The 19633-nt window shown below is 52.7% G+C and overlaps 8 protein-coding genes across 8 annotated transcripts; 3 read left to right on the plus strand and 5 right to left on the minus strand.

Moving 5' to 3' along the window:
- Positions 1-38: 38 nt before the first annotated feature.
- JN550_003475 (uncharacterized protein) lies at positions 39-1772 on the plus strand (the record flags this gene model as incomplete). The annotated part of the gene is made up of 2 exons (XM_049314883.1): positions 39-206; positions 288-1772. 2 exons carry the CDS (start codon positions 39-41, stop codon positions 1770-1772), a joined length of 1653 nt encoding a protein of 550 aa, XP_049174666.1.
- A 64-nt stretch (positions 1773-1836) lies between these two features.
- JN550_003476 (uncharacterized protein) lies at positions 1837-3117 on the minus strand (the record flags this gene model as incomplete). The annotated part of the gene is made up of 1 exon (XM_049314884.1): positions 1837-3117. One exon carries the CDS (start codon positions 3115-3117, stop codon positions 1837-1839), a length of 1281 nt encoding a protein of 426 aa, XP_049174667.1.
- A 1864-nt stretch (positions 3118-4981) lies between these two features.
- Positions 4982-6623, minus strand: JN550_003477 (uncharacterized protein; the record flags this gene model as incomplete). Its single annotated transcript, XM_049314885.1, has 5 exons — positions 4982-5459; positions 5532-5803; positions 5902-6015; positions 6126-6205; positions 6383-6623. 5 exons carry the CDS (start codon positions 6621-6623, stop codon positions 4982-4984), a joined length of 1185 nt encoding a protein of 394 aa, XP_049174668.1.
- A 516-nt stretch (positions 6624-7139) lies between these two features.
- Positions 7140-8677, plus strand: JN550_003478 (uncharacterized protein; the record flags this gene model as incomplete). Its single annotated transcript, XM_049314886.1, has 3 exons — positions 7140-7965; positions 8044-8186; positions 8249-8677. The coding sequence occupies 3 exons, from the start codon at positions 7140-7142 to the stop codon at positions 8675-8677; spliced, it is 1398 nt and encodes a 465-aa protein (XP_049174669.1).
- Positions 8678-9835: 1158 nt separating this feature from the next.
- JN550_003479 (uncharacterized protein) lies at positions 9836-11201 on the plus strand (the record flags this gene model as incomplete). The annotated part of the gene is made up of 2 exons (XM_049314887.1): positions 9836-10208; positions 10267-11201. 2 exons carry the CDS (start codon positions 9836-9838, stop codon positions 11199-11201), a joined length of 1308 nt encoding a protein of 435 aa, XP_049174670.1.
- A 591-nt stretch (positions 11202-11792) lies between these two features.
- JN550_003480 (uncharacterized protein) lies at positions 11793-12371 on the minus strand (the record flags this gene model as incomplete). The annotated part of the gene is made up of 1 exon (XM_049314888.1): positions 11793-12371. One exon carries the CDS (start codon positions 12369-12371, stop codon positions 11793-11795), a length of 579 nt encoding a protein of 192 aa, XP_049174671.1.
- Positions 12372-13100: 729 nt separating this feature from the next.
- Positions 13101-15460, minus strand: JN550_003481 (uncharacterized protein; the record flags this gene model as incomplete). Its single annotated transcript, XM_049314889.1, has 6 exons — positions 13101-13320; positions 13372-14595; positions 14650-14978; positions 15048-15121; positions 15216-15363; positions 15416-15460. 6 exons carry the CDS (start codon positions 15458-15460, stop codon positions 13101-13103), a joined length of 2040 nt encoding a protein of 679 aa, XP_049174672.1.
- A 1050-nt stretch (positions 15461-16510) lies between these two features.
- On the minus strand, positions 16511-19620 carry JN550_003482 (uncharacterized protein; the record flags this gene model as incomplete). The annotated part of the gene is made up of 6 exons (XM_049314890.1): positions 16511-17158; positions 17225-18322; positions 18379-18762; positions 18815-19123; positions 19184-19413; positions 19497-19620. 6 exons carry the CDS (start codon positions 19618-19620, stop codon positions 16511-16513), a joined length of 2793 nt encoding a protein of 930 aa, XP_049174673.1.
- Positions 19621-19633: the final 13 nt, after the last annotated feature.

The following is a 19633-nucleotide window of genomic DNA, read 5'->3' on the forward strand; positions in this document are numbered from 1 at the left end:
AACTACCTCCCCAACACATCTGCCGGCCTCTACAAGACATGGCGGAAGGGAAAGGCCAGTCTGGCGATGGTTTGCCGTCGCAGATGATCGCAGACTCACCACCCCAGCCCCAAAAGCCATTTTCTTTCTACGTGTCGGTTTTCGGTCTCGCGCTTGTCGCTTTGATCACGTCCTGGGACGCAACTTCTCTGGCGATTGCCTTGCCCGTGAGTCTGCCTTTCAGATGCTTCGTGGCCTTGAGTAATTGCTTGTGAATTTGTCCTTGCTGACTGCCCACCAACTACCAGGTCATTGCAGAACAGCTGCACGGTACTACATTAGAGTCCTTATGGGCTAGCATCTCGTTCATCCTCGGGGTTGCCTTAACACAGCCTATCTACGTGAGCTTATCTGATGTCCTCGGCCGCAAGCCGCCGCTGTACTCTTCGGCAGTCCTGTTTGCCATCGGTGCCATTGTATTTGCCCTTGCGAACGACATGTCTGCCCTCATCGCAGGGCGCCTGATTCAGGGCCTGGGCGGAGGCGGGCTTTACGTGCTCCAGGATATCATCTTGGCGGATATAACAAGCCTCAAGGAGAGGCCACTCTACCTAGGCTTGATCTCACTGGCCATGGCCATGGGAACAATTTTGGGGCCTGTCATCGGTGCCGTTTTCAGTTCTTTCAATTGGAGATGGATTGGTTGGATCAATTTACCCATCATTGGCCTCGGCTTGCTCACCTTCGTATTCTTCCTCCATCTCCGCGCTATTTCGCAACCGTTAGCCGCTAGGCTCCGCCGGTTGGATCTGGCCGGCATGGCTTTATTTGGGTTTGGCGCCACCGCAACAGCACTACCTATCAGCTGGGCAGGAGCGTTATACTCCTGGTCTTCGTGGAGGACGATCGTCCCATTGACTATCGGATTAGTTGTTCTTGTACTGTTCGGTGTTTTTGAGCGAAGGGTACCTGCGGAACCGATACTACCCTTTCGCGTTCTATCCAACATCACGGCGAGCACTTCGTTAATTACCGGATTCATGCACGGATCAATCTTATACACGGCGTTACTGTATATCCCCCTCTATTTCCAGGCAATTCTACTCGAAACCCCCCTGGAGGCAGCCAAATCGACTCTCCCAATCTGTTGCCTTACAGTGGCCTTCAGCTTCATCGCCCCAGTTATTATAGAGCTTACGCGCCGGTATCGCGTATTGCTTTGGGTGGGATGGGTTATAATGACATTGTTCCTAGGCCTTTGGTGCCTGGTAGGCCCAAGTACTCCACGTGTTGAGGTTTATGTCTTTCAGGCTTTTCTCGGCGTCGGCCTGGGTACCGTGTTTACCGGATCACAGGTTCCTATGCAGGCCAGTGTGTCCCATGTTGACGACACTGGTCTCGCAGTTGGGACGCTCATCGTGGTGCGACTATTCGGCGCACTCATCGGCCTTTCGATCAGTTCGACGATTTTCAGCTCTGTATTCTCAAAATCGATTGCAGCCTTAGGGCGATTACCCGAACCCGTGAAGAAGCTTGAGGATTCAACCGAGGCGATTAACTTTATCCCTCTCCTCAGACTGGTGGATATTCCAGATAAATCAAGTATTATCGAGGCATATCGACAACCATTTCAAGCCATATGGATCATGATGACATGTTTTTCTGGTGTAGGACTAATGGCTTGTTTATTCATTAAAGAGCATACTTTGGAAAAAGAAGAAGTTGGGAGACAGGGTTTTGCTCGTGAACCAAGCCAGGGTGGAACTATAATACAAAGAAGCCTTCAGACCTGAGTGATCGCTTTCAAATTAGTTATACAGAGATTCGCCAATTAAACAGGAGTGGAATGATCCTGATTCATCGCCGCTCTTGACTAACCGGATCTCCCATCACCTTAGTCCGTGGATGAAATACTAACACTGGCCCATCGTGCACAGCGGACGCAACATCGTAGAGTTGATATTCGTTCTCCCTCTCTCGTCCTTCGCCCAGCCGACTGTTCCCGCCACCCAATTTCCCAAGCTCACCCGGAGCAACCTCAAAGTCGAAGTACCACAGAATACTCGCAAGCACCAAACTAGACTGCGCGTACGCCATGGCTTTCCCGGCGCAGCCACGTGTGCCGATAGAAAATGGGACGAAAGCATTATGCATGATCTGTTTTCGGGAGGCTGATATTCCCGTATCTTCAAGCCAACGCTCTGGTTGGAATGAGAACGGGTCGGGAAAGTAATCCTCATCATGGTGAATGGCGTAAGTGTTAACTCCTACCTGCACTCCTGAGGGTATCACGTGCCCGTCGATGACAAGAGGTGTGTTCTTGCTTTCTTCCGAAGTGGGAAGCTCTCGCCATAATGTTCCCGAGGCAGGTGGGGATATTCGAAGAGTTTCGTCGATTGTTGCCCGTAGAAACTTGCAGCCAGATAATTTAGGGCCAGTCTTTATGTCATTCCCAGATTCAAAGCTCGAGCGGATCTCGGAGGCTAGTTTTGCGTAGGCGTTTGGGTTTCTGGATAGATAGAACAAACTGGCGCATAGCAACCCCGATATAGTATCAGCGCCCGCGGGGAGAAAGAAGGCCGCCTCGGCCCAGATCTCGCTATCCTTTAGATACTCGCCGTTGGGGTTCATCTCATCGACAATAAGGGAATACAAGTCGTGCCGCACGTGTTTAGCTTCGGCCACACGCATCGCGATCATCTTCTCGATTGCGTTGTAGTATGCCATGACCTGGTCCGACGCAAAGAGCTCGAGAAACGAGAAGATCTTGGTCTTGTACAAAAAAGGGTACTGCAAAAATATATTACTGCGATGATTTCCCGCAGCTTGTGCGCTGATTAGTGAGCGGTAAGTGGGATCTGTCTGTGTTTTGAGATTGTTTCCGAAAGCAAGTAAGCCAACAATGTCAAAGGTGAGGCGCTTCACAAGCACTGTCAAATTTATGGGGGATCCATTTGATCCTGAAGCCGATGACAGCAATTGGAGGAATGTTTCGATCTGCTCTCTCATTACCGGCTCGAACTTTCGCATCGAGAGCTCCGAAATGGCCTGGCCAACAAGCTTGCGTTTGAAGCGATGAGCCGACTTGTCGATAACATTGAAGACGCCATAGACACCAGGAGTAGCGGCAGTATACATATAGGAGGATGACTTAGTCACTCTCTCATTGAGATATATATCTTTGGAGTATCAGCCCAATAAAGTAATAAGAAAGAGACTCAAATGAAGTCGCCATTACCTTGGACTGCCTTGAGCGAGCTGAACACAAGCTTGTTTGGCCCCAGCCGTAGTACAGGGCCTATGCGACGCGTTAGTTGCCAAACCGATGTAGACAACTAAGAAGGTTTACTTGCCATATTTCAGATGGTCTTGCCGTGTTCGGACGTGAAGGCTCATCGACAAAGCGTAGAAACCTGAGTAGGCATCGGATAGCTTTGCAAACAAAGGCCCGGGGTATCCTCTCAATGGATGCAATACTAATCGATAGCCGAATAGCAGTAATAGCTGCTCTAATAGTGAGACACAACGTGATTGGACCGTTACTGTCAGCTACTGCACTTACATAGGTAAAAACCGAGGCAGTGGTATATCTTACTACCACGAAAAAGAGGCCAAAGAGTCCCATTTTGATAGTCATGTGTCGCGTTCTGCTGAATGAGGCGGAGTATGTAACACTTAGGCTTATGTACCGATCGTGAACACTTTACTCTCTCGCGTAACGATGGGTAATCAGAGCACTAAAGATCGATACAATGTTCTGATGTGGATATCACTCTCGCCCTGCGACAGGCAAGGCTGCACTGTGAGGCGATGGGGCCATGCTGCGAAAGGCACGTGAAGGAAAGGTAGTATCGGTCCTGAGTCTGGCAATATTTTACGACTGGGACAAACATCAGCTGGAAGCTGTCCCCGGTAAGCCGCCGTCATCTCATATCACCCCATTTTTGGATAGATCTGCATCAAGTCATCAGGTTTCGCTTGCAAGCAGTGCAAGGGATCCTTCCTTTGTCCTCCGCCGCCCCCCCAATGGCGTTGATTGATAACATCGGCATCATGCACGACCGGAATTGCCCCGCAGCTGATGCTATGCGTCTGCCTCCCTATTGTAGGTATGTCCGTAATTTGCCGACGAGCAAGTGCGCTAAATCGTATGATAACGATCGCTTAAGTAGACCACCTTGCATCTTGGCATGCTTTTGAAGGCCGAACTTGGTTGCAACATGTCGCATGAATATGTGCGAGTCGTGTATGTTACAAAATATACTCTGTAGGCAAGATTACTACCCTTGCAGGTATGCAGCTTCATATTCTACACTGCGACATTTTACCCTTGTGTGCGAAGGTTCCTGCAGGATTTCATTTGCCACTAGCGGTCTTTCTTTGGACATGGAAGGGTGACATTGCATTCCTCATATATGAGGTAGCGCTAGACAGCGTAACCCAATCGTAAGTTCCCAAACCAGCATAAGATCTCTAAAGATAGGCCATGCGCCATCATGCATCCTGCAGAGCCTAGACAATGAGCGAGGAGATGGGTTTCACAACGTATGCGCACTGTATACACCCATCGCAGATTTCCTGCTTTTGGCGGGCCGTGCCGGCGGGGTACATCTCCCCACGCCATGCCTTGGGCATGGGCCAGTCTGAATAGTAAGTTGGACCGCTCAGGGTGCTACAATACCAGTATACCATGGGCTTGTGCCGTAGATGTCGTGAGCATTCAGCTATTTGAGTGTCAATGCTAAACTCGGTTTAAAGAGTTGTTGAGGTGATGGATGCCTCATCCAAGTATTTCTATGACGCGAGGCAGATGAAAGCACATACTTCTTCGTAAAGGCGCCTAGAGTACCAGACACAATTTTTTGCTTTTGACTCAAGGTACAAAGTATCAGTGTAGGTCATACAAAAAGGGCCCCCACTGGACGCCATCGTACGAAAGCACGCTGCTTATGAAAAAGAACATTTCACGAAATTCTATATTATATCTTTGCCAACGACAACCTTAATTGGTCCATGGGATACTGTACTCGTTTGCCTTGGAGGTGCTTGATCCGTCTCGATATTCCTCGGTGGTCTCGAACCGGGTAGTACGAAGGATACGCTCCGGGTGTGCGATTGGTTGGAGAGTATACTCGTGTGGCTGTATTCCTCCAGCCTTGTTGTGAGGCGCATCATGCATACTTATGACATTATCGCCGATTCTTTCATATCCTGTAAGTTCTGTCTCCGATGCAGTTCGTTTCGACGTATCGTGATTTCTTGATCGTCGAACAGACCATGATCTCCAAGAATCCAGGAGTCTGCTGTAGACCTTCGTCTCTCGGAGGACCTTGGGGAATGCGGGAACACAGAACACGAGCACCACGAAAGCTAGCTCTGTAGCACACCAAAACGCCATATCACATACCCAATATGTAGTATCTGTCGTCCGGCTGTACCTGATGGTTGCAACCAGACGGAGCGAGGCGGCAACGCAAACACTAAAGATGGTGACAACCCAATATTAGCCAATATTACCATTGAGCGAAAGTGGGAAGCCACCAATAACTCACAATAGACCGACCGCGAAGACCAGCGAAACCCCCACTTTAGTTTTCCACTGCATATTAAGCTTCCATATAACAGCGTGTGGAAGGATCAAAACCGCAACATGTGAAATGATGTTGAGGATAGCGTTGGAGACATCTAGATCTTTCCTGTTCATGCAGGTTCCCGGGATTGCCTTGTCCCAAATTCGCGCATACGGTTTACAAGTGAGATTTCCTACGATCAAGGCCGCGCAATAGAATATGATGTTTATCCACATCAGAGCCTGGCAAGCCCACTGATGAAAACCACACGAGTCAGTGTTCGGAGTCTCTTCAAAGGTATCGATATTATGTTGGATTGGATGGGCATAACTAGACTTAAGCTATTACTTACGAAGAAAGCACCACGCGCTCCTCGTGGAGAGAACGTCCGTATCCAGTCTGTAAGAATGGCGACTTTCAAGCAGCCCATAGATGCTGCATATACGCTCGAGGCAACGTTGACAGCCTGATGCCATATAAGTAGACAGCTTCAATGTCTTGAACCGGTGACGCCAGCACAAGGTGTCGGGTTGACTGGTGTGACGAGCCATTGTGTGCATGTCGAATAGAACTCACATAGTAGACCACGGGTAGATCCCCCACGCGTATGTCCCATTGGTGCACGTACATTCCAGTGGTTGTGGTCAACTGAAGACCTAACGAACAGAAAGCAACGAAAAGAGCCTTTCAAATGGTCAGCATGATGCAATACGTATGAGCAGGAGCTCTTTGGAGGCGTTATACATATCCGCTCAGGCCAAAATCTAGGCTTTTTCAGCACCAGACGCGGCAATCCGGAACCGATGGTCGGAATTTTGGACAATCAATCTTACAATCTTCTAACTGTATCTTCCGAGCAACGACAAACTTGCAATATACTCGTAACGCCACTGCTACTGTAGCCATCAACAAGTAAAATGCGAAGACACCATATATCATAGTATTTTGATTCGGCGGATCGTCTAAGTTCGACTCCAAGCCAGGCGGAGGGTCGAGAGCCGGGCGATTCAGATACGCCTCTCGCTGCTCCGGCGTAAGAGGCGCTAAGATCTGGTCGAGGTAATCAGTCGACATCTCGATGCATGAATAAAAGAAAATTGCCCATGAGGGCAGAGTGTCAACAAGAAGAGAAGTGTTCTTTGTCCGTTTTAGTTTCCCTACGGTCATGGACAGTGTGAAAATGCAGGGCGTCTTGAACACCTGGCACATGGGGTGGCACAAGATCCGCGGCAATCGACTGCGGATATGTGCTGTGTCTTGGCGAAGGATTTGGTGTGTTGCATGCATATTCTAATCATACCGCACTCTATGGCTTACTGGGGTACTTCTCGGGCTCGTCACTTTGGCTGGGTGGTACATGCAGTATGGTATATGTGGGGGTGGGGCAGTGTGTGTTCCTGAATTTGACGAACGTGTGGTCTTCAACGTAGTAGGGCACATCTGGAACGCCACGCGCCTATCTTATGCTATCTTACGTGATGCTAGTCGCAGATCCTTACGTACCGGGGAATATTCCGCTCTCAAGCAGTCCTTCAGAGAGCCGTTTCACGTCATTCCCTATTTTGAAGTTTCAAGTCTCGACAGTCCACCATGTATTCCGATACGATACTCAAGCAGTGGTGTGACGAGCACCGTTTAAGAGGTCCGTCTGTGAAGAATGAACCTGCATTCTATCAGAATCTCGAGCGAGCCCTAGATTCTCGTCGCCAGGCGCACAATTTGGTTTCTCTGAAGCCGCGATGGGACGAGACCGTAGCGGACTTCACCAGTGCGGATTTTCTCTCCCTCACGCGCACTGGCCGACTTCGCGAGGCCTTTCTGGCCGAGCTTGCTCTCCATCCTGATTTTGAACTGGGCGCGTCAGGATCTCGGGCCCAATATGGCAATTATACTTACATCAACCAGGTGGAGCAAGAAATTGCAGATTTCCATGGCGCCGAAACGGCATTTATCACCCCTTCGACCTACGCAGCCAACCTGGGCGTCCTATCCAGCGTTCCGCTGCCGGGGGATGCAATCGTATACGATGAGCTGATACACGCAAGCAGTCACGAAGGCTTCCGCCTTAGCCTAGCAGAGCAGACCGTGCCATTCAGCCATAATGACCCGGAGGGGCTGCGTGAGGTTCTGGTGCGGCTTAAGAAGGAACAGCCGGCCTTCGAGGCGGGATCGAGATCTGTGTTGATATGTGTTGAGTCCATTTACAGTATGGATGGTGACATCTGCCAGCTCCAAGACCTTGTTCGAACAGCGGAGGAGGAATTTCCTCTTGGAAACGCGCAGTTCATTATGGACGAAGCTCACAGCATCGGAGTAATTGGTGACAAAGGCAGGGGCTTGGTATCTATGCTCGGCCTGGAAAAGTCAATAGCCATTAGAATTCATGCGGTAAGCAAGGCCATAGGTGCGCTCGGAGGTAAGCCTTTCATCATCACCGCCATCGATTACGGACCAAGCAATCATACAGGCTAACTGACTGCTGCCCGCTCGCAAGGCGTAATAATGGGCAACAAAACTGTGAGGGCCATGATAGTGAACAACGCACGTTCTTTGACCTACAGCTGTGCACCTTCATTCCCAATGGTGGCTTCTATTCGCGCTGGCTATCGGCTACTGATTAGCGGAGAAACACAGCAGGTAAGATTTCTTGTAATCAAGTTGCCTGGCTCTGAGTCTTACACGTTTTCCACTTTTTCAAGCCACAAGAAAGAATACAGCAGAACGTGAAGCATTTGCTCGAGCTGCTCACGTCAGATCCCATTATCGACGACGCCAGAGATGAGGGAATACTGTGGATACCACACATCGAAGATTGGGAGCAGCGCGATGTGCAGACTCATATCGTGCCCTTGTGCACGCGATCTCGCCACGAGCTGTTCCTGTTTTTTCACTTGTTGACGAATAACTTTAATGCCTATCCCTTCTCGTTCCCCGTTGTGCCTAAAGGCCAAAGCCGAGTGAGACTGGTAATTCACGCGCATAATACGGTCGAGCAAATTGAGAAGCTAGCTTCCGTGATAAGCGACTGGGCCGCCGAGATGCTAGACATAGAAAACGGCGAGTCAGACAAGCAGCTTCCTGATGCGGCTCGTCAACTTTACGCAATGCAGGATGCTCTGACGGTCTGATGCATAACCTCTCTCTCTTCTGGTCTAATGATCTGCATCTGCAATGGAAGTCAGGGAAGAGGACTTGAACGCAGTTTAGGCGAACATTTTCTCATGCATCTAGGCTGAGGCGCGCAGGTTCAAACAATACATATAGCCTGGTGTTTCCCTGTACATGTATCGCAGCGTTTAGCGAACGTTAAAAAATAAACGTTTCAAAGTAAAACAGGGCTATAGGCTGTTTCACAACGTTACGGGTCGAATGTTTACTAAGCGGCGCTTGGTGGGAGCATACACCATGCACCACCTCATCTTCCAGAGCGGCCAAGCGGTGAACCTCCAGTTCGGCAACATCAGCGGCGCGAGTCTCGGTCTTTTTTTTATTTTTTTCTTCTTGTTTGGGCCTGCCAGACCTTTCCACTCCTTCTCGAACTCGAGGTGCTTCTTCATGGCGGCCTGCCAGCTAGGTGCCGGCGAATAACTAGCGAGGTCGATGGGGCGGAATCCTTAAGAACGCCGAGGCTCAGAATTCACTGGTTTGAGTGATTAAATTATATGACTGACATAAGGGTAGAACTGCTACAAAATTTTCCTTCTTTTCAAGTATCTGGCGTATACCTCAGTTTCCCAAGAGGCCTAATTTCCAGTGGTTGCACTGTTATAGGTAGCAGTGTTCTTCATAAGCGTGAAGAGCGATGTCGGCCCAGTAAATCCGAGTCGCCGTCAACATGATATTTTGTGTGTAAAGATGAAGAGCCGGAACCTATATCTTGGTGTGTTTGGCTAGGAAGCGAGAGCTGCGAACGGAAGTGCGACTTATTACTCTCCAACTCTCAATGGGAGTAGGCAAATACAGTGCAAAGAGATCTGTGCTGTCCGCCAGCCCGCCAGGGCTGCTGCCACGCTCCTGTGGGGCTGCCAGCCGGCCGCGCCGCCCCAGTGTTACCTTTCGCAAATGCTGAACGAGATGAAAATAAACCGGCAGACCAGACGGATTGCATTGGAACGGAATCATCAATGTGCCGCAACAGTCCTTGTAGGAATATCTTCCAAGCTGCGTCTTACTCCTAGGCCACGTTCGTCTCTTCGCAAATCGCTGTGAAATCCAGCCATCCCGACGTTGGACCTTCAACTCCTTTGCAGCCAGCAGTTGCCAAGGCTTTGAAGACTGCAGAGGCCATGACCTCTAGGAGGCCACCGGCGAGAACTCGGCGAACCCTGCGAGGTGTTCCGAGCGACGACGTGTCTGGAGACCTATCAGCTATCAGGACTTACCTAGAAAACAGACAAGGGCTCGACCAGCAGCAAAACGCATCCCTGGAGGTTTTGGACAGAAAATTCAGTGCTTTCAGCGAGATTGTGAGCTCAAATCATGATGACCTCAGAGACGATCACATATTGTTACACGACACCATAGACCTCAGTGTCTCCAAGTTGCGTCGAGAGCTGCGGTCATGTCACAGAGAGATAGATTCTCTACGCAGGCTCCTGGGCAGCAATGGGCCACCCAGGTTTCCGTTGTTCATTAAGCTGCCCACCGAAATAAGGGCCAGTGAGTCCGCTATGTGGCCAGATGCCTGCTCTTTTGATTGCTAATTGTGACTCTGCAGTGATCTGGGATTATGCCTCGCCCCGGAGAGTAGTAACGGTCGAGGAAGTCGAGTCTGGCGGGGACGATGGTGCAGAACAGTGGTCAACCTACCTTTTCAAACCTCGTCGCTCACCCCCTGCCGTTGCTCACGTTTGCCAGGAGTCACGAGCAATAGTCTGCAGGGCTGCTAGGATCTTTCCAATTAGGAACTCGTTGGCACCATTGCTGCACCGTCTTGGCGCTCCCGACTTGAGCTTTGAGACCGCGTATCCTGAGACCCAGTGGAGTTGGTTCGATTCTTCCAGGGACACTCTACATTTGAAGATGAAGCTCCGTGGTTTCCGTTCACCGATCAACATGAAGGAGATTCTCCGAGCCGCAGAATCCATCGCAATCGATTCACCCAGATACACTGATTCGCGGTTTCTAAGGCATCTGTTTAATCCACTCGTGACACCTAACTTGGCGTCAGTAGATTTGGTTGATAGAGTAATGACTCTCCCGGAGAACAGTGATCCATATATTGAGAGCCACCTCTTTGGAACAGACAGGACTGGTCCGATTGCAGTCAACAACGATCACCCGCAAGCTCTGACGAGCTTCTTATACCGCCTCTCAAAAACAAGGAACAACTTCGCAGAGAACTTGCACAAATTTAGGTCGCCTAACTCTGGGCCTGAGCCCACGGATGTCGCTGAACGTGAGGCTCACTGGGGGAATGTATGCCTTGCCATGTCCGAGACCTGGCACGAAGTGCGTCATCGTTCCCTTACCGAGCGAAGCGAGGCTGACCGTGAGGCAATTCCTGTATCCGAGGAGACGTTTGAAATGAGCTCAAGCTCAGTAAACCGAGAAACACCTCGCTTTCAGAGAGTATGCTTATTCCGTCTAGGTAAATGGGATGAGGCGTTCCGGGCATTCCCACAAGGCCCGGCCGATAATTTCATAACATAATACGAGAGGGATTCAGAGTCAGAGCCAGCGCCAGCGTGAATGTGTAACAGCATTACTTACCCGAGGGGAGTATATTTTTTATTTACAGGTTACTCTCTATCCGATAATCAACCGGAAGCCGCAACTTGCTGGGTATGTCGCTTCGAGAACACATGCTGAAGGAGCACAGAATGGCACTCATTCCTGCATCTTGACCTCTGCTCGAGCCCTAGCAACAATTTCGATCCAAGACCCAATCCACGCTGGAGAGTTCGCCAACCAGAGACACTAAGTGCATTATCTTTGGAGCTTGCCCCTTGAAATATGTTTTCCCGATACGCTGTATCGAGAGCAACTTGAGACAAAGTCCCAGCAGCGAGGAGCTCCCTCTCATTTTTTCCTTTGAAGTTCTACAAGCATGGCTTCACATATTATTGCGTACCCTAATGTAATATCAAAACAAACGCGTGGCAGGTATTCAGATCCTATCTATCCCCATGTGCACTTTGCTCTGTCAGACATCCCAACCGCACCCAGGTTTATAAGGACCGCCGAGCCCAGGCCGACATCATCTCACCGTGGCATATAGCCTAGCATGATAAGGACGGCCACCTAGCCGGTCCTCTCAAGTTCCCTCTTCATGGCATAGTAGTGGCGCCGGAGCGTCTCGACCACGTCGTGCGGCACGTCGCGGCGCTCGACGAACAGGCCGTTGGGCGCGAGCACGGGCAGCGCGGAGGCGTCGGCGGCCATGCCGCGCAGGCGCTTGGAGCGGCGGACGCCCGTGGGCGGGACGACGGTGTCGCGGCGCACGCGGGCGAGGATCTCGTCTTGCCGGCGGTTCTCGGCGTCCGTGTCGTGGCCGGCGGCGCGGCGGTCGGCCTCGGCGTAGGCCGCCCGCCGCATGCGCGTCTCGGTGCGCAGGAACTGCCGGTACCGCCGCTCCACCGTGTGCTCCGTCACGGCCTCGCCGTCGCGCGCGTCCGTCTCGCCCCGCAGCTCCTGCACCATGGCCCGTCCCAGCCGCGCGATGCGCTTGATGATGTGGATCCGCTGCCGGCGCGTCAGGAAGCACAGGTTGGTGCGGTTGATCTCGTGCCGGTAGACGGCTTGGGTCTCGGTGATGCGAGCCCGGAGGTCCCGGATGCACCAGGCGCTACATCTGGGATTCGCGCTCTTGTTGCTCGCCATTTTCTGCACTAAGTTTTCGGCTCTGTCTGGAGTGTATTGAGAACTGGGGGCAGATATCTGTGCAAGTTGGCAGAGCTTCACGCACTTTAGCTGTAGGCCATCTTGAGCAGGCTCTTGTAGCCTGGTGGTGCCTTTTATCTGGTAACAATGACCATCGTGGGTGTCTTTGTCCGACTTCCTGTTACATTGCCTTTGCTCTTTCGGAGGTTGAAGAGGGTGTTCTCACCGGAGCGCTTTGAGTACATCATAGCCCTTGTTCCATTGCTCTTTCTGGTTCACTTTGTCCAAGACGAGGTAATGGCATTCGTCAACCCTAGAAACTTGGATAGGGTCTGAGGGTTTTCATCATCGAACCGCAAGGTCCAGCAAGCATTGGCTGCTTACGTGGACGTTTGTTATTAAACGAGGTATACAAGCATCTGATACGATTACATACGTCGGCGACGACTTGCTAATTTGGGTTCTTCAATTTCGTGAACTCGAATGCATTCTTCCTTTATACACATAGTAACATATGGACGCCTAAGGTACAAGTCCAGACTCCAGCAGCTAAAACTGGGTGGATTAGCTTATGACACTTCCTCTTCTCTCCAAAAACCCCTTGCTTCTCCCGCACGTATGGAACGACGATGGTGATGGCCACCATCCATACCACGTATCTGGCATTAGTCTACTTGATACATCACTTGCGGACAGCCCCCTACTCTTTTTTCCCACATTCCCAGCCGTTTAGTAGGTACGCTTGAAGGGAGGAACAGCTGCGCACTCCTTCTCATCCAGAGTCGTGCCAATGACACGTCTGTAGCCCAGCTCGATGTTGCCTTGGGGCTTCTTCTGGAAAGTCAGAGTGTGCTTCATCCAGTTCTCGTCATCTCTGTCGGGATAGTCCTCGCGGGCGTGAGCACCACGAGACTCCTTTCGGTTGGCGGCAGCGATGGTGGTTTGGGTACTAATACAAATCAGCGACAAGATCCCAATAGTAAAGATCACGAATACTCACGCGCAAGTCAGCAGATTCCTCAGCTCGAGGGTCTCGACGAGATCCGAGTTCCAGATCATGCTGCGATCCTTGATACCAACCTGGGGGAACATCTGGTCGACCTCGGTAATCTTCTTGACACCCTCATCCAAAGATTCCTGAGTTCTGAACACGCTGACATCAGTCTGCATAGTCTTCTGCATGGCAAGTCTGATCTCGGCGGTGCTCTTGGGGCCATCCGAGTTGCGAACCTGGTCCAGAACCTCGATGGACTCGGCACCGGCGTCGGCAGCGATAGGCTTGGGCTTCTGACCCGGGGTGAAGTTGTCACGGATGGTGTGAGAAACAGCACGGCCGAAGACAACCAGATCCAGAAGAGAGTTGGCACCAAGACGGTTAGCACCGTGGACGGAGACACAGGCAGCTTCACCACAAGCAAAGAGACCAGGGACGACCTTGTCGTTACCAGCCTCGTCAACAGTGAGGACCTCACCGGTGTACCTGGTAGGGATACCACCCATGTTGTAGTGGACAGTGGGCAACACGGGGATGGGCTGCTTTCGGACGTCGACGCCGGCGAAAATGGCAGCAGTCTCCGAGATACCAGGCAGACGCTCGGCCAGGATCTCGGCGGGCAGATGGCTCAGCTGCAGGTAGACGTGGTCCTTCTCGGGGCCGACACCGCGGCCCTCGCGGATCTCCATGGTCATGGATCGAGAGACGACATCACGCGAGGCAAGATCCTTGGCAGTCGGGGCGTAACGCTCCATGAATCGCTCGCCCTCCGAGTTGAGCAGGTAGCCACCCTCACCACGGGATCCCTCGGTGATCAGGCAACCAGCTCCGTAGATACCAGTGGGGTGGAACTGGACGAACTCCAGATCCTGGTTGGGGAGACCGGCACGGGCGACCATGGCCATACCATCACCAGTACAGGTGTGTGCAGACGTGCAGCTGAAGTAGGCACGGCCGTAACCACCGGTGGCCAGGACGGTGTTCTGGGCGAGGAATCTGTGCAGAGTACCGTCCTCCTGGTTGTAGGCGAGGACACCGCGGCACTCACCATCCTGCATGATCAGGTCGAGGGCGAAGAACTCGATGAAGTAGTTGGTGCTGTGGCGGAGAGATTGACCGTAGAGAGTGTGGAGAAGAGCGTGGCCGGTACGGTCGGCGGCAGCGCAGCATCGGTATGCCTGGCCACCCTTTCCGTACTTCTGAGACTGACCACCGAAAGCACGCTGGTAACTGCGGACACGGGTCAGTAGCCGCAACGGTTGCTGGGCACCGCGAGTGACTTACATCTTGCCGTCCTCCGTTCTCGAGAAGGGGCAGCCGTAGTTTTCTAACTCGATGATGGACGCGGGGGCCTCTCGGGTCATGTAGTGAATAGCGTCCTGGTCACCCAACCAATCCGAACCCTTGACGGTATCGTACATGTGCCATCTCCAGTCGTCCTCGTGCATGTTTCCGAGCGCGGCGTTGATACCGCCCTGGGCGGCGACGGTGTGACTCCGGGTAGGGAAAAGCTTGGATATGCAGGCAGTGTTGAAGCCGGCCTCAGCAAGACCGAAGGCAGCTCGCAGACCGGCACCGCCGGCACCGACGACGATGGCATCGTACTCGTGGTCCTGCGACGGAGTATGTCAGTGGGCCAATGCGGCTATATGGACGACGAGATGGGACATGGCAGAACGTACGATGACGGGGTATTTGCTGCTAACGTGTGCCGAAGCCTCCTTGGCCCGTAGCGGCTGGTTGGCGAAGATGCGAGCTGTAAACACGTGCGGTTAGACGACGGGTCCGGGTCGGCAGCGGGCGAGAGCTGGAGATGGATGGATGCGGAGAGGCGAGGGAGACGTACAAACCGGGCGCGTCGAAGAAAACGTCCGCGCCTGACATCTTGCTGCGCGCGAGAACTGTGCGTTCGAGAATGGTCAGCCAGGGCGTCGACCGTCGACCGTGGAACGTGAGGCCAGCCAGGAGAGCCGAGGCAGCGCGAAAGACCTCACCGAGCTGGCACGCAGATCGGCTCGGGGGGAGAATGGGGAATGGGGGATGCACTTACGGCTGAGCCCGAGGCCAGTCTCCTCAGAGCCATTGAGGAAGCCATTGTGGAAGCACCGGGGGCGGACAGCACGGAGAGGGAGACGGAGACAAAGGGATGAGGGGAGATGGGGTGCGCGGTGGTGGTTTTCGAGGCTCTTGTCCTGCAAGTTCAAGCCGGGGATGGCGACGGCGATGGGATTTGGGCTTGGGCGTTCGGGGGCCTCTGCTGCGAAAAGAAGTGTATGATGCTCTCGAATTGGGCGACCGCCTGGATTAATTCCGATGGGCGGCGCCGGCCAATCAGAGGCCTGCTGATTATTCTAGCTCTGGTGAATTAGCCGAGACTTGGGGGGGCCTGGGGGCACTTGGAGCCGGCTACCGCTCGACCACGCTCCAGCATCCTGCCACGCCGAGCGAGGGAAGAAAACGGCGCTACAGAGTTGCCGACACGTGATGAATGCCGTGGTATAACCTTTTCTTTCGTCCTCTCTTTCCATCCTTGGACACCCTCGGCGCCTCAATCTGCTACTATGAACATGAGCCACATCCAATTCCCTAGACGCATAGTTTGCCGCATCTCTGCAAGCATACTATGATGGCTCTGTCGTTGACGCTTACAACCCGACACCAAAGCCTTCTCTGGGCTTGAGTGGGCTTGAGTGGGCCTCCTCGGTTCGGGCAAACCCGGCTTTCGTCCTCAAGTCGGCTGGCGTCACACTACCAATTGACTATTCTGCTTCTCTAACTTGGAACGAGTATACCCAACAGAGCACAACTCGATGCAAGCTAGCCCGTTGTGCGGCTTGCTCAAGTACTTGGCCAATCAGCCAGCTATAGGCACCTCTTTGCTCAATATCAGGGCCTGCTCGAAGCATCCTTACGCCAAAGAAAAATCCCCGTGCTGTATTATTGACCTTAATCCGCTGTATCTACCAGAGAAAACCTCAAACTACCAGTCAATGCCCACGAAGTATGCATGCATGCAGTCCACCGTCTATCGCCCCCCTGATTTTGACCCCAAAGTCTATGCTCACCGGTCTGTATGCCACGTTTCCCACGCCTGGGTTCCGGAATCCCGCCATCCCTACCCTCAGTATGCTATGCGTCTTGGTCTCTAGTCCGCCAGAACCTGGCGCAGCATCTCTAGAAAGTTGTCCTTCAAGTGGTGGACCTCGCTTACGGCCGGCTTGGTCGGCTCGCCCGCGCTCCGTCTCAGCCGGTCTTGACGCTTGGCCCTCCTACGCCTCTCTGCCTCGATGGGGTCCATCTCGTCTTCTATCTCCTCGTCGGCTTCCTCTTCCGAGTCGTCTTCGTAGGCCATATCTTCCAGGTCCATCTCGTTGAGTCCAAAATCGCTGCCTTTCAGGTGAACCCCTGGCAGTGGCGCATCCACGCTCGCGTTGCCCTCTGCCGCCATCTTTTGTCTCGTCTTATCGTGATGCCATTTCTTGCGTGCTTCTTGCCATGATATGAGCTGATTGATCTCGTCTATAGCCTTTTCTTTGTCCACAACGCCAGATGCAACACCACCTTCGAACAGTGCATTGACGTCCAGGGCTCCACCGGCAGGACCGTGCCGCAAGAACTCCAGGATTCCCTCTATCCAGCCCATCAGCTGTGTGAAGAGCCCATTGTCGTGAGTGTGGACTTCGTGCACGAATTTGTAGAAGTTGTGTTCATGACGCGCGCAGAGATCGATAAATGCTTGCACAGTCTGGTTGGGATCTGCCGAAGCGTCCTCCTCTCTGCACTTCTCAACCACCTATTAGATCATTAGCCAGAGAACTTTTTTCGCAGCTCTGAGAAGACATCTATCCGGCTAACTTACCTGAATCATATCATCAATGAAGACTGAAAAGTCCGTGATACTGTTGTAGACATTGGCAGATTTATACACGCGAACGAGCGGTTCGTAGAAGATGGTGAAGAGGTCCTTGAGGAGCTTCAGGGTGACCGGTTCTTCTATCATCTGCAACATCATCTGCTTGTCGCGCTGTCTGATCAGGAGCTTCAGCATCTGCTTGAGGTATGAGAAGAGCTGGGCTCCCTGCTTGAACTCTTCGTCGACATTTTCCACCGCGTTGTTGAAGGCGACGTAGGCATTGTACAGTCGCTGGATTTGCGAAGACACGAGAGGCGGCTCGATCAACGGAGAACGCAGTATAGCAACAATAATGTCGACGTCGTCAGCGATTGCCTCTTCCCTTATGGCTACTTTGACAGGCTCGTCCGAGTCGATGAATTGCTTCATCTTGTCCACAAACACATCGTCGCCGATCTTGACAGACACAGCATCGATATTCTTCTGGAATGTACGGATGCCGTCGTTGAGCGCAGCTGAGAAGATCCGTTGCATCAAAGAACGAGACCCGAATGGCTGCGCCAAGAAAAGGTCGAGGACACTAGCCATGACAGCCGCGGGGTTCGCCAGTCGTATCGCGTTCTTCAACAAGGTATACGGTATCAGCGAGTGTATCCTTTTGGCCTGGGCGAACAGTTCGGGTGAATTGTCCTCAGCAAGGAAGAGGTGATAAACAGTGGCGGCCACCTCGATCCGCAGCCATTCAGCGAACTTTTGGTATTGCACACTGAGATCCTGGATGGTCTCCTTCTCCTTGATTTCCTGGAAGAGTTTGGTCAGTCCGTTCGACTCGACGATATCCTGACGGAACTGTTCCATGTAGACGTCAAGCTCCGCGGCTCGTTTCCTGGCAATCTCATAGAATTGCTTCTGCTCCTCTATACGCCTTTCGTCAACGGCTTGACGACGCGCTATGTCCTCAACATCCTCATCGGTGGGCGTTATGGGATCATTGGTGAGAAATTCATGCATGGCCTTGGTCTGCGCAATTTGTGAGTTGTGCAGGAGGTACCGCAGGAATGCTCTGAGTGATATCCGCTGGTTCTCGCGCCAGAGGATGGCAGTCTGGTTGGTGTGAGCACTAATTTGGGAGAATCGACTTGCGCATGGGAAGTACTCACCTCTGGCTGCGGGCTACCTGGGACGGGGCTCTTCGGCCCATCCGTGCTCGGGCGTGGAGATGCGTTCCTGGAAGACGTCGATATGTTTCGACGGTGGTCTCGCACTGTCAAGTTCTTCATAGAGTCCCTGAGCCCGCCAGGTTCAACGGGAGGCATAGTCGAGATGCTGGAAACCGATGACGCATCGGAATCATTTCCTTCGCCTGTCACCCTTCCCAGCAGCCCGGTCGCTGAGCTATTCGACTTGTTCTTCTTGGGCAGCGGAGGCAGAACCTTGCCGGGAAGTTCTATGCGCAACTGCCGATGTAAGCGGGCAAAGTCTCCATACCGACGCCCAACGAAGTACTCGAGCTCCCCTTTTCTCTTGACACGCAATAAAAATTCCTGGTTGAAGTAAGTTTCACGCTCCAATAATCAAATCTTCGTCTACGCTTACCGCATGCTTATGCGTCCGTATCCTCTTCTTGACGGCCGATATCCTCACACCGGCGACGTTGACATCCCAGCCATTCATGTAATGACCCTGGGGTAGGGTATTGAGCACACCGGTATCGATGGCGTTGGCATCGACGATCTCCATCTCGGCAAATCTTATACGCTCTTCGAACCCGGAGGCGGTGGGGACGCCAGAGACCATCATCAGCTCGACCAGCTTCCGACATTTTACAGCCAGTTTCCGCCGCTTGGTCTCTTCTAAACGGTCTTCGGAGGAGGATATGTTCTTGCTGGCGAACGATTCGAGAAACTAGCAGGGCGAGGGGGGCCAGTTAGCATGCATCTCCTCCGGTGAATGAGAGCGACATACCACTTGAAGCTTGTCCTGCCAAAACTCCTTCTCCTTTGCCTTGTCCAGGAACGGGAACTCGCGAACATGATGCACGAAGATGAACCGTAGGATCGGCAGTTCCGAGTCGAGGGGGGAGACCTCCCCAAATTCGGACTTGAAGGGGGCACCGAACCTGCGCAGGGCGGTGGGAGAGTTGAGCTCCGAGATCTCCCAGTTGACCTGCTCCGCTACGAGCTCTCGCTTGAGGTCTGGAGTTGCACAGAGGTCAGATTAGCAGCGGCTCACAGGCGCAGCGGGCACGGCTGGCCGATTTCCCCCGGGCGGTACTGACAATGTTCTTGTTTCCCGGTCAGCGTCTGGCCCGGCGGCGGTATGGACTGGTTGCTCTTGGTCCGCGCAGGGCCCGCGGCGGGAGGCGCATCGTGCGTCTGGTTCGCGGGCGTCGAGGAGGCCATTTGTGCAAGAGAG

Source organism: Neoarthrinium moseri, assembly GCF_022829205.1.
Source record: "Neoarthrinium moseri strain CBS 164.80 chromosome Unknown scaffold8_Wmoseri_CBS_16480, whole genome shotgun sequence".
Classification (NCBI taxonomy): Eukaryota; Fungi; Ascomycota; class Sordariomycetes; order Amphisphaeriales; family Apiosporaceae; genus Neoarthrinium; species Neoarthrinium moseri.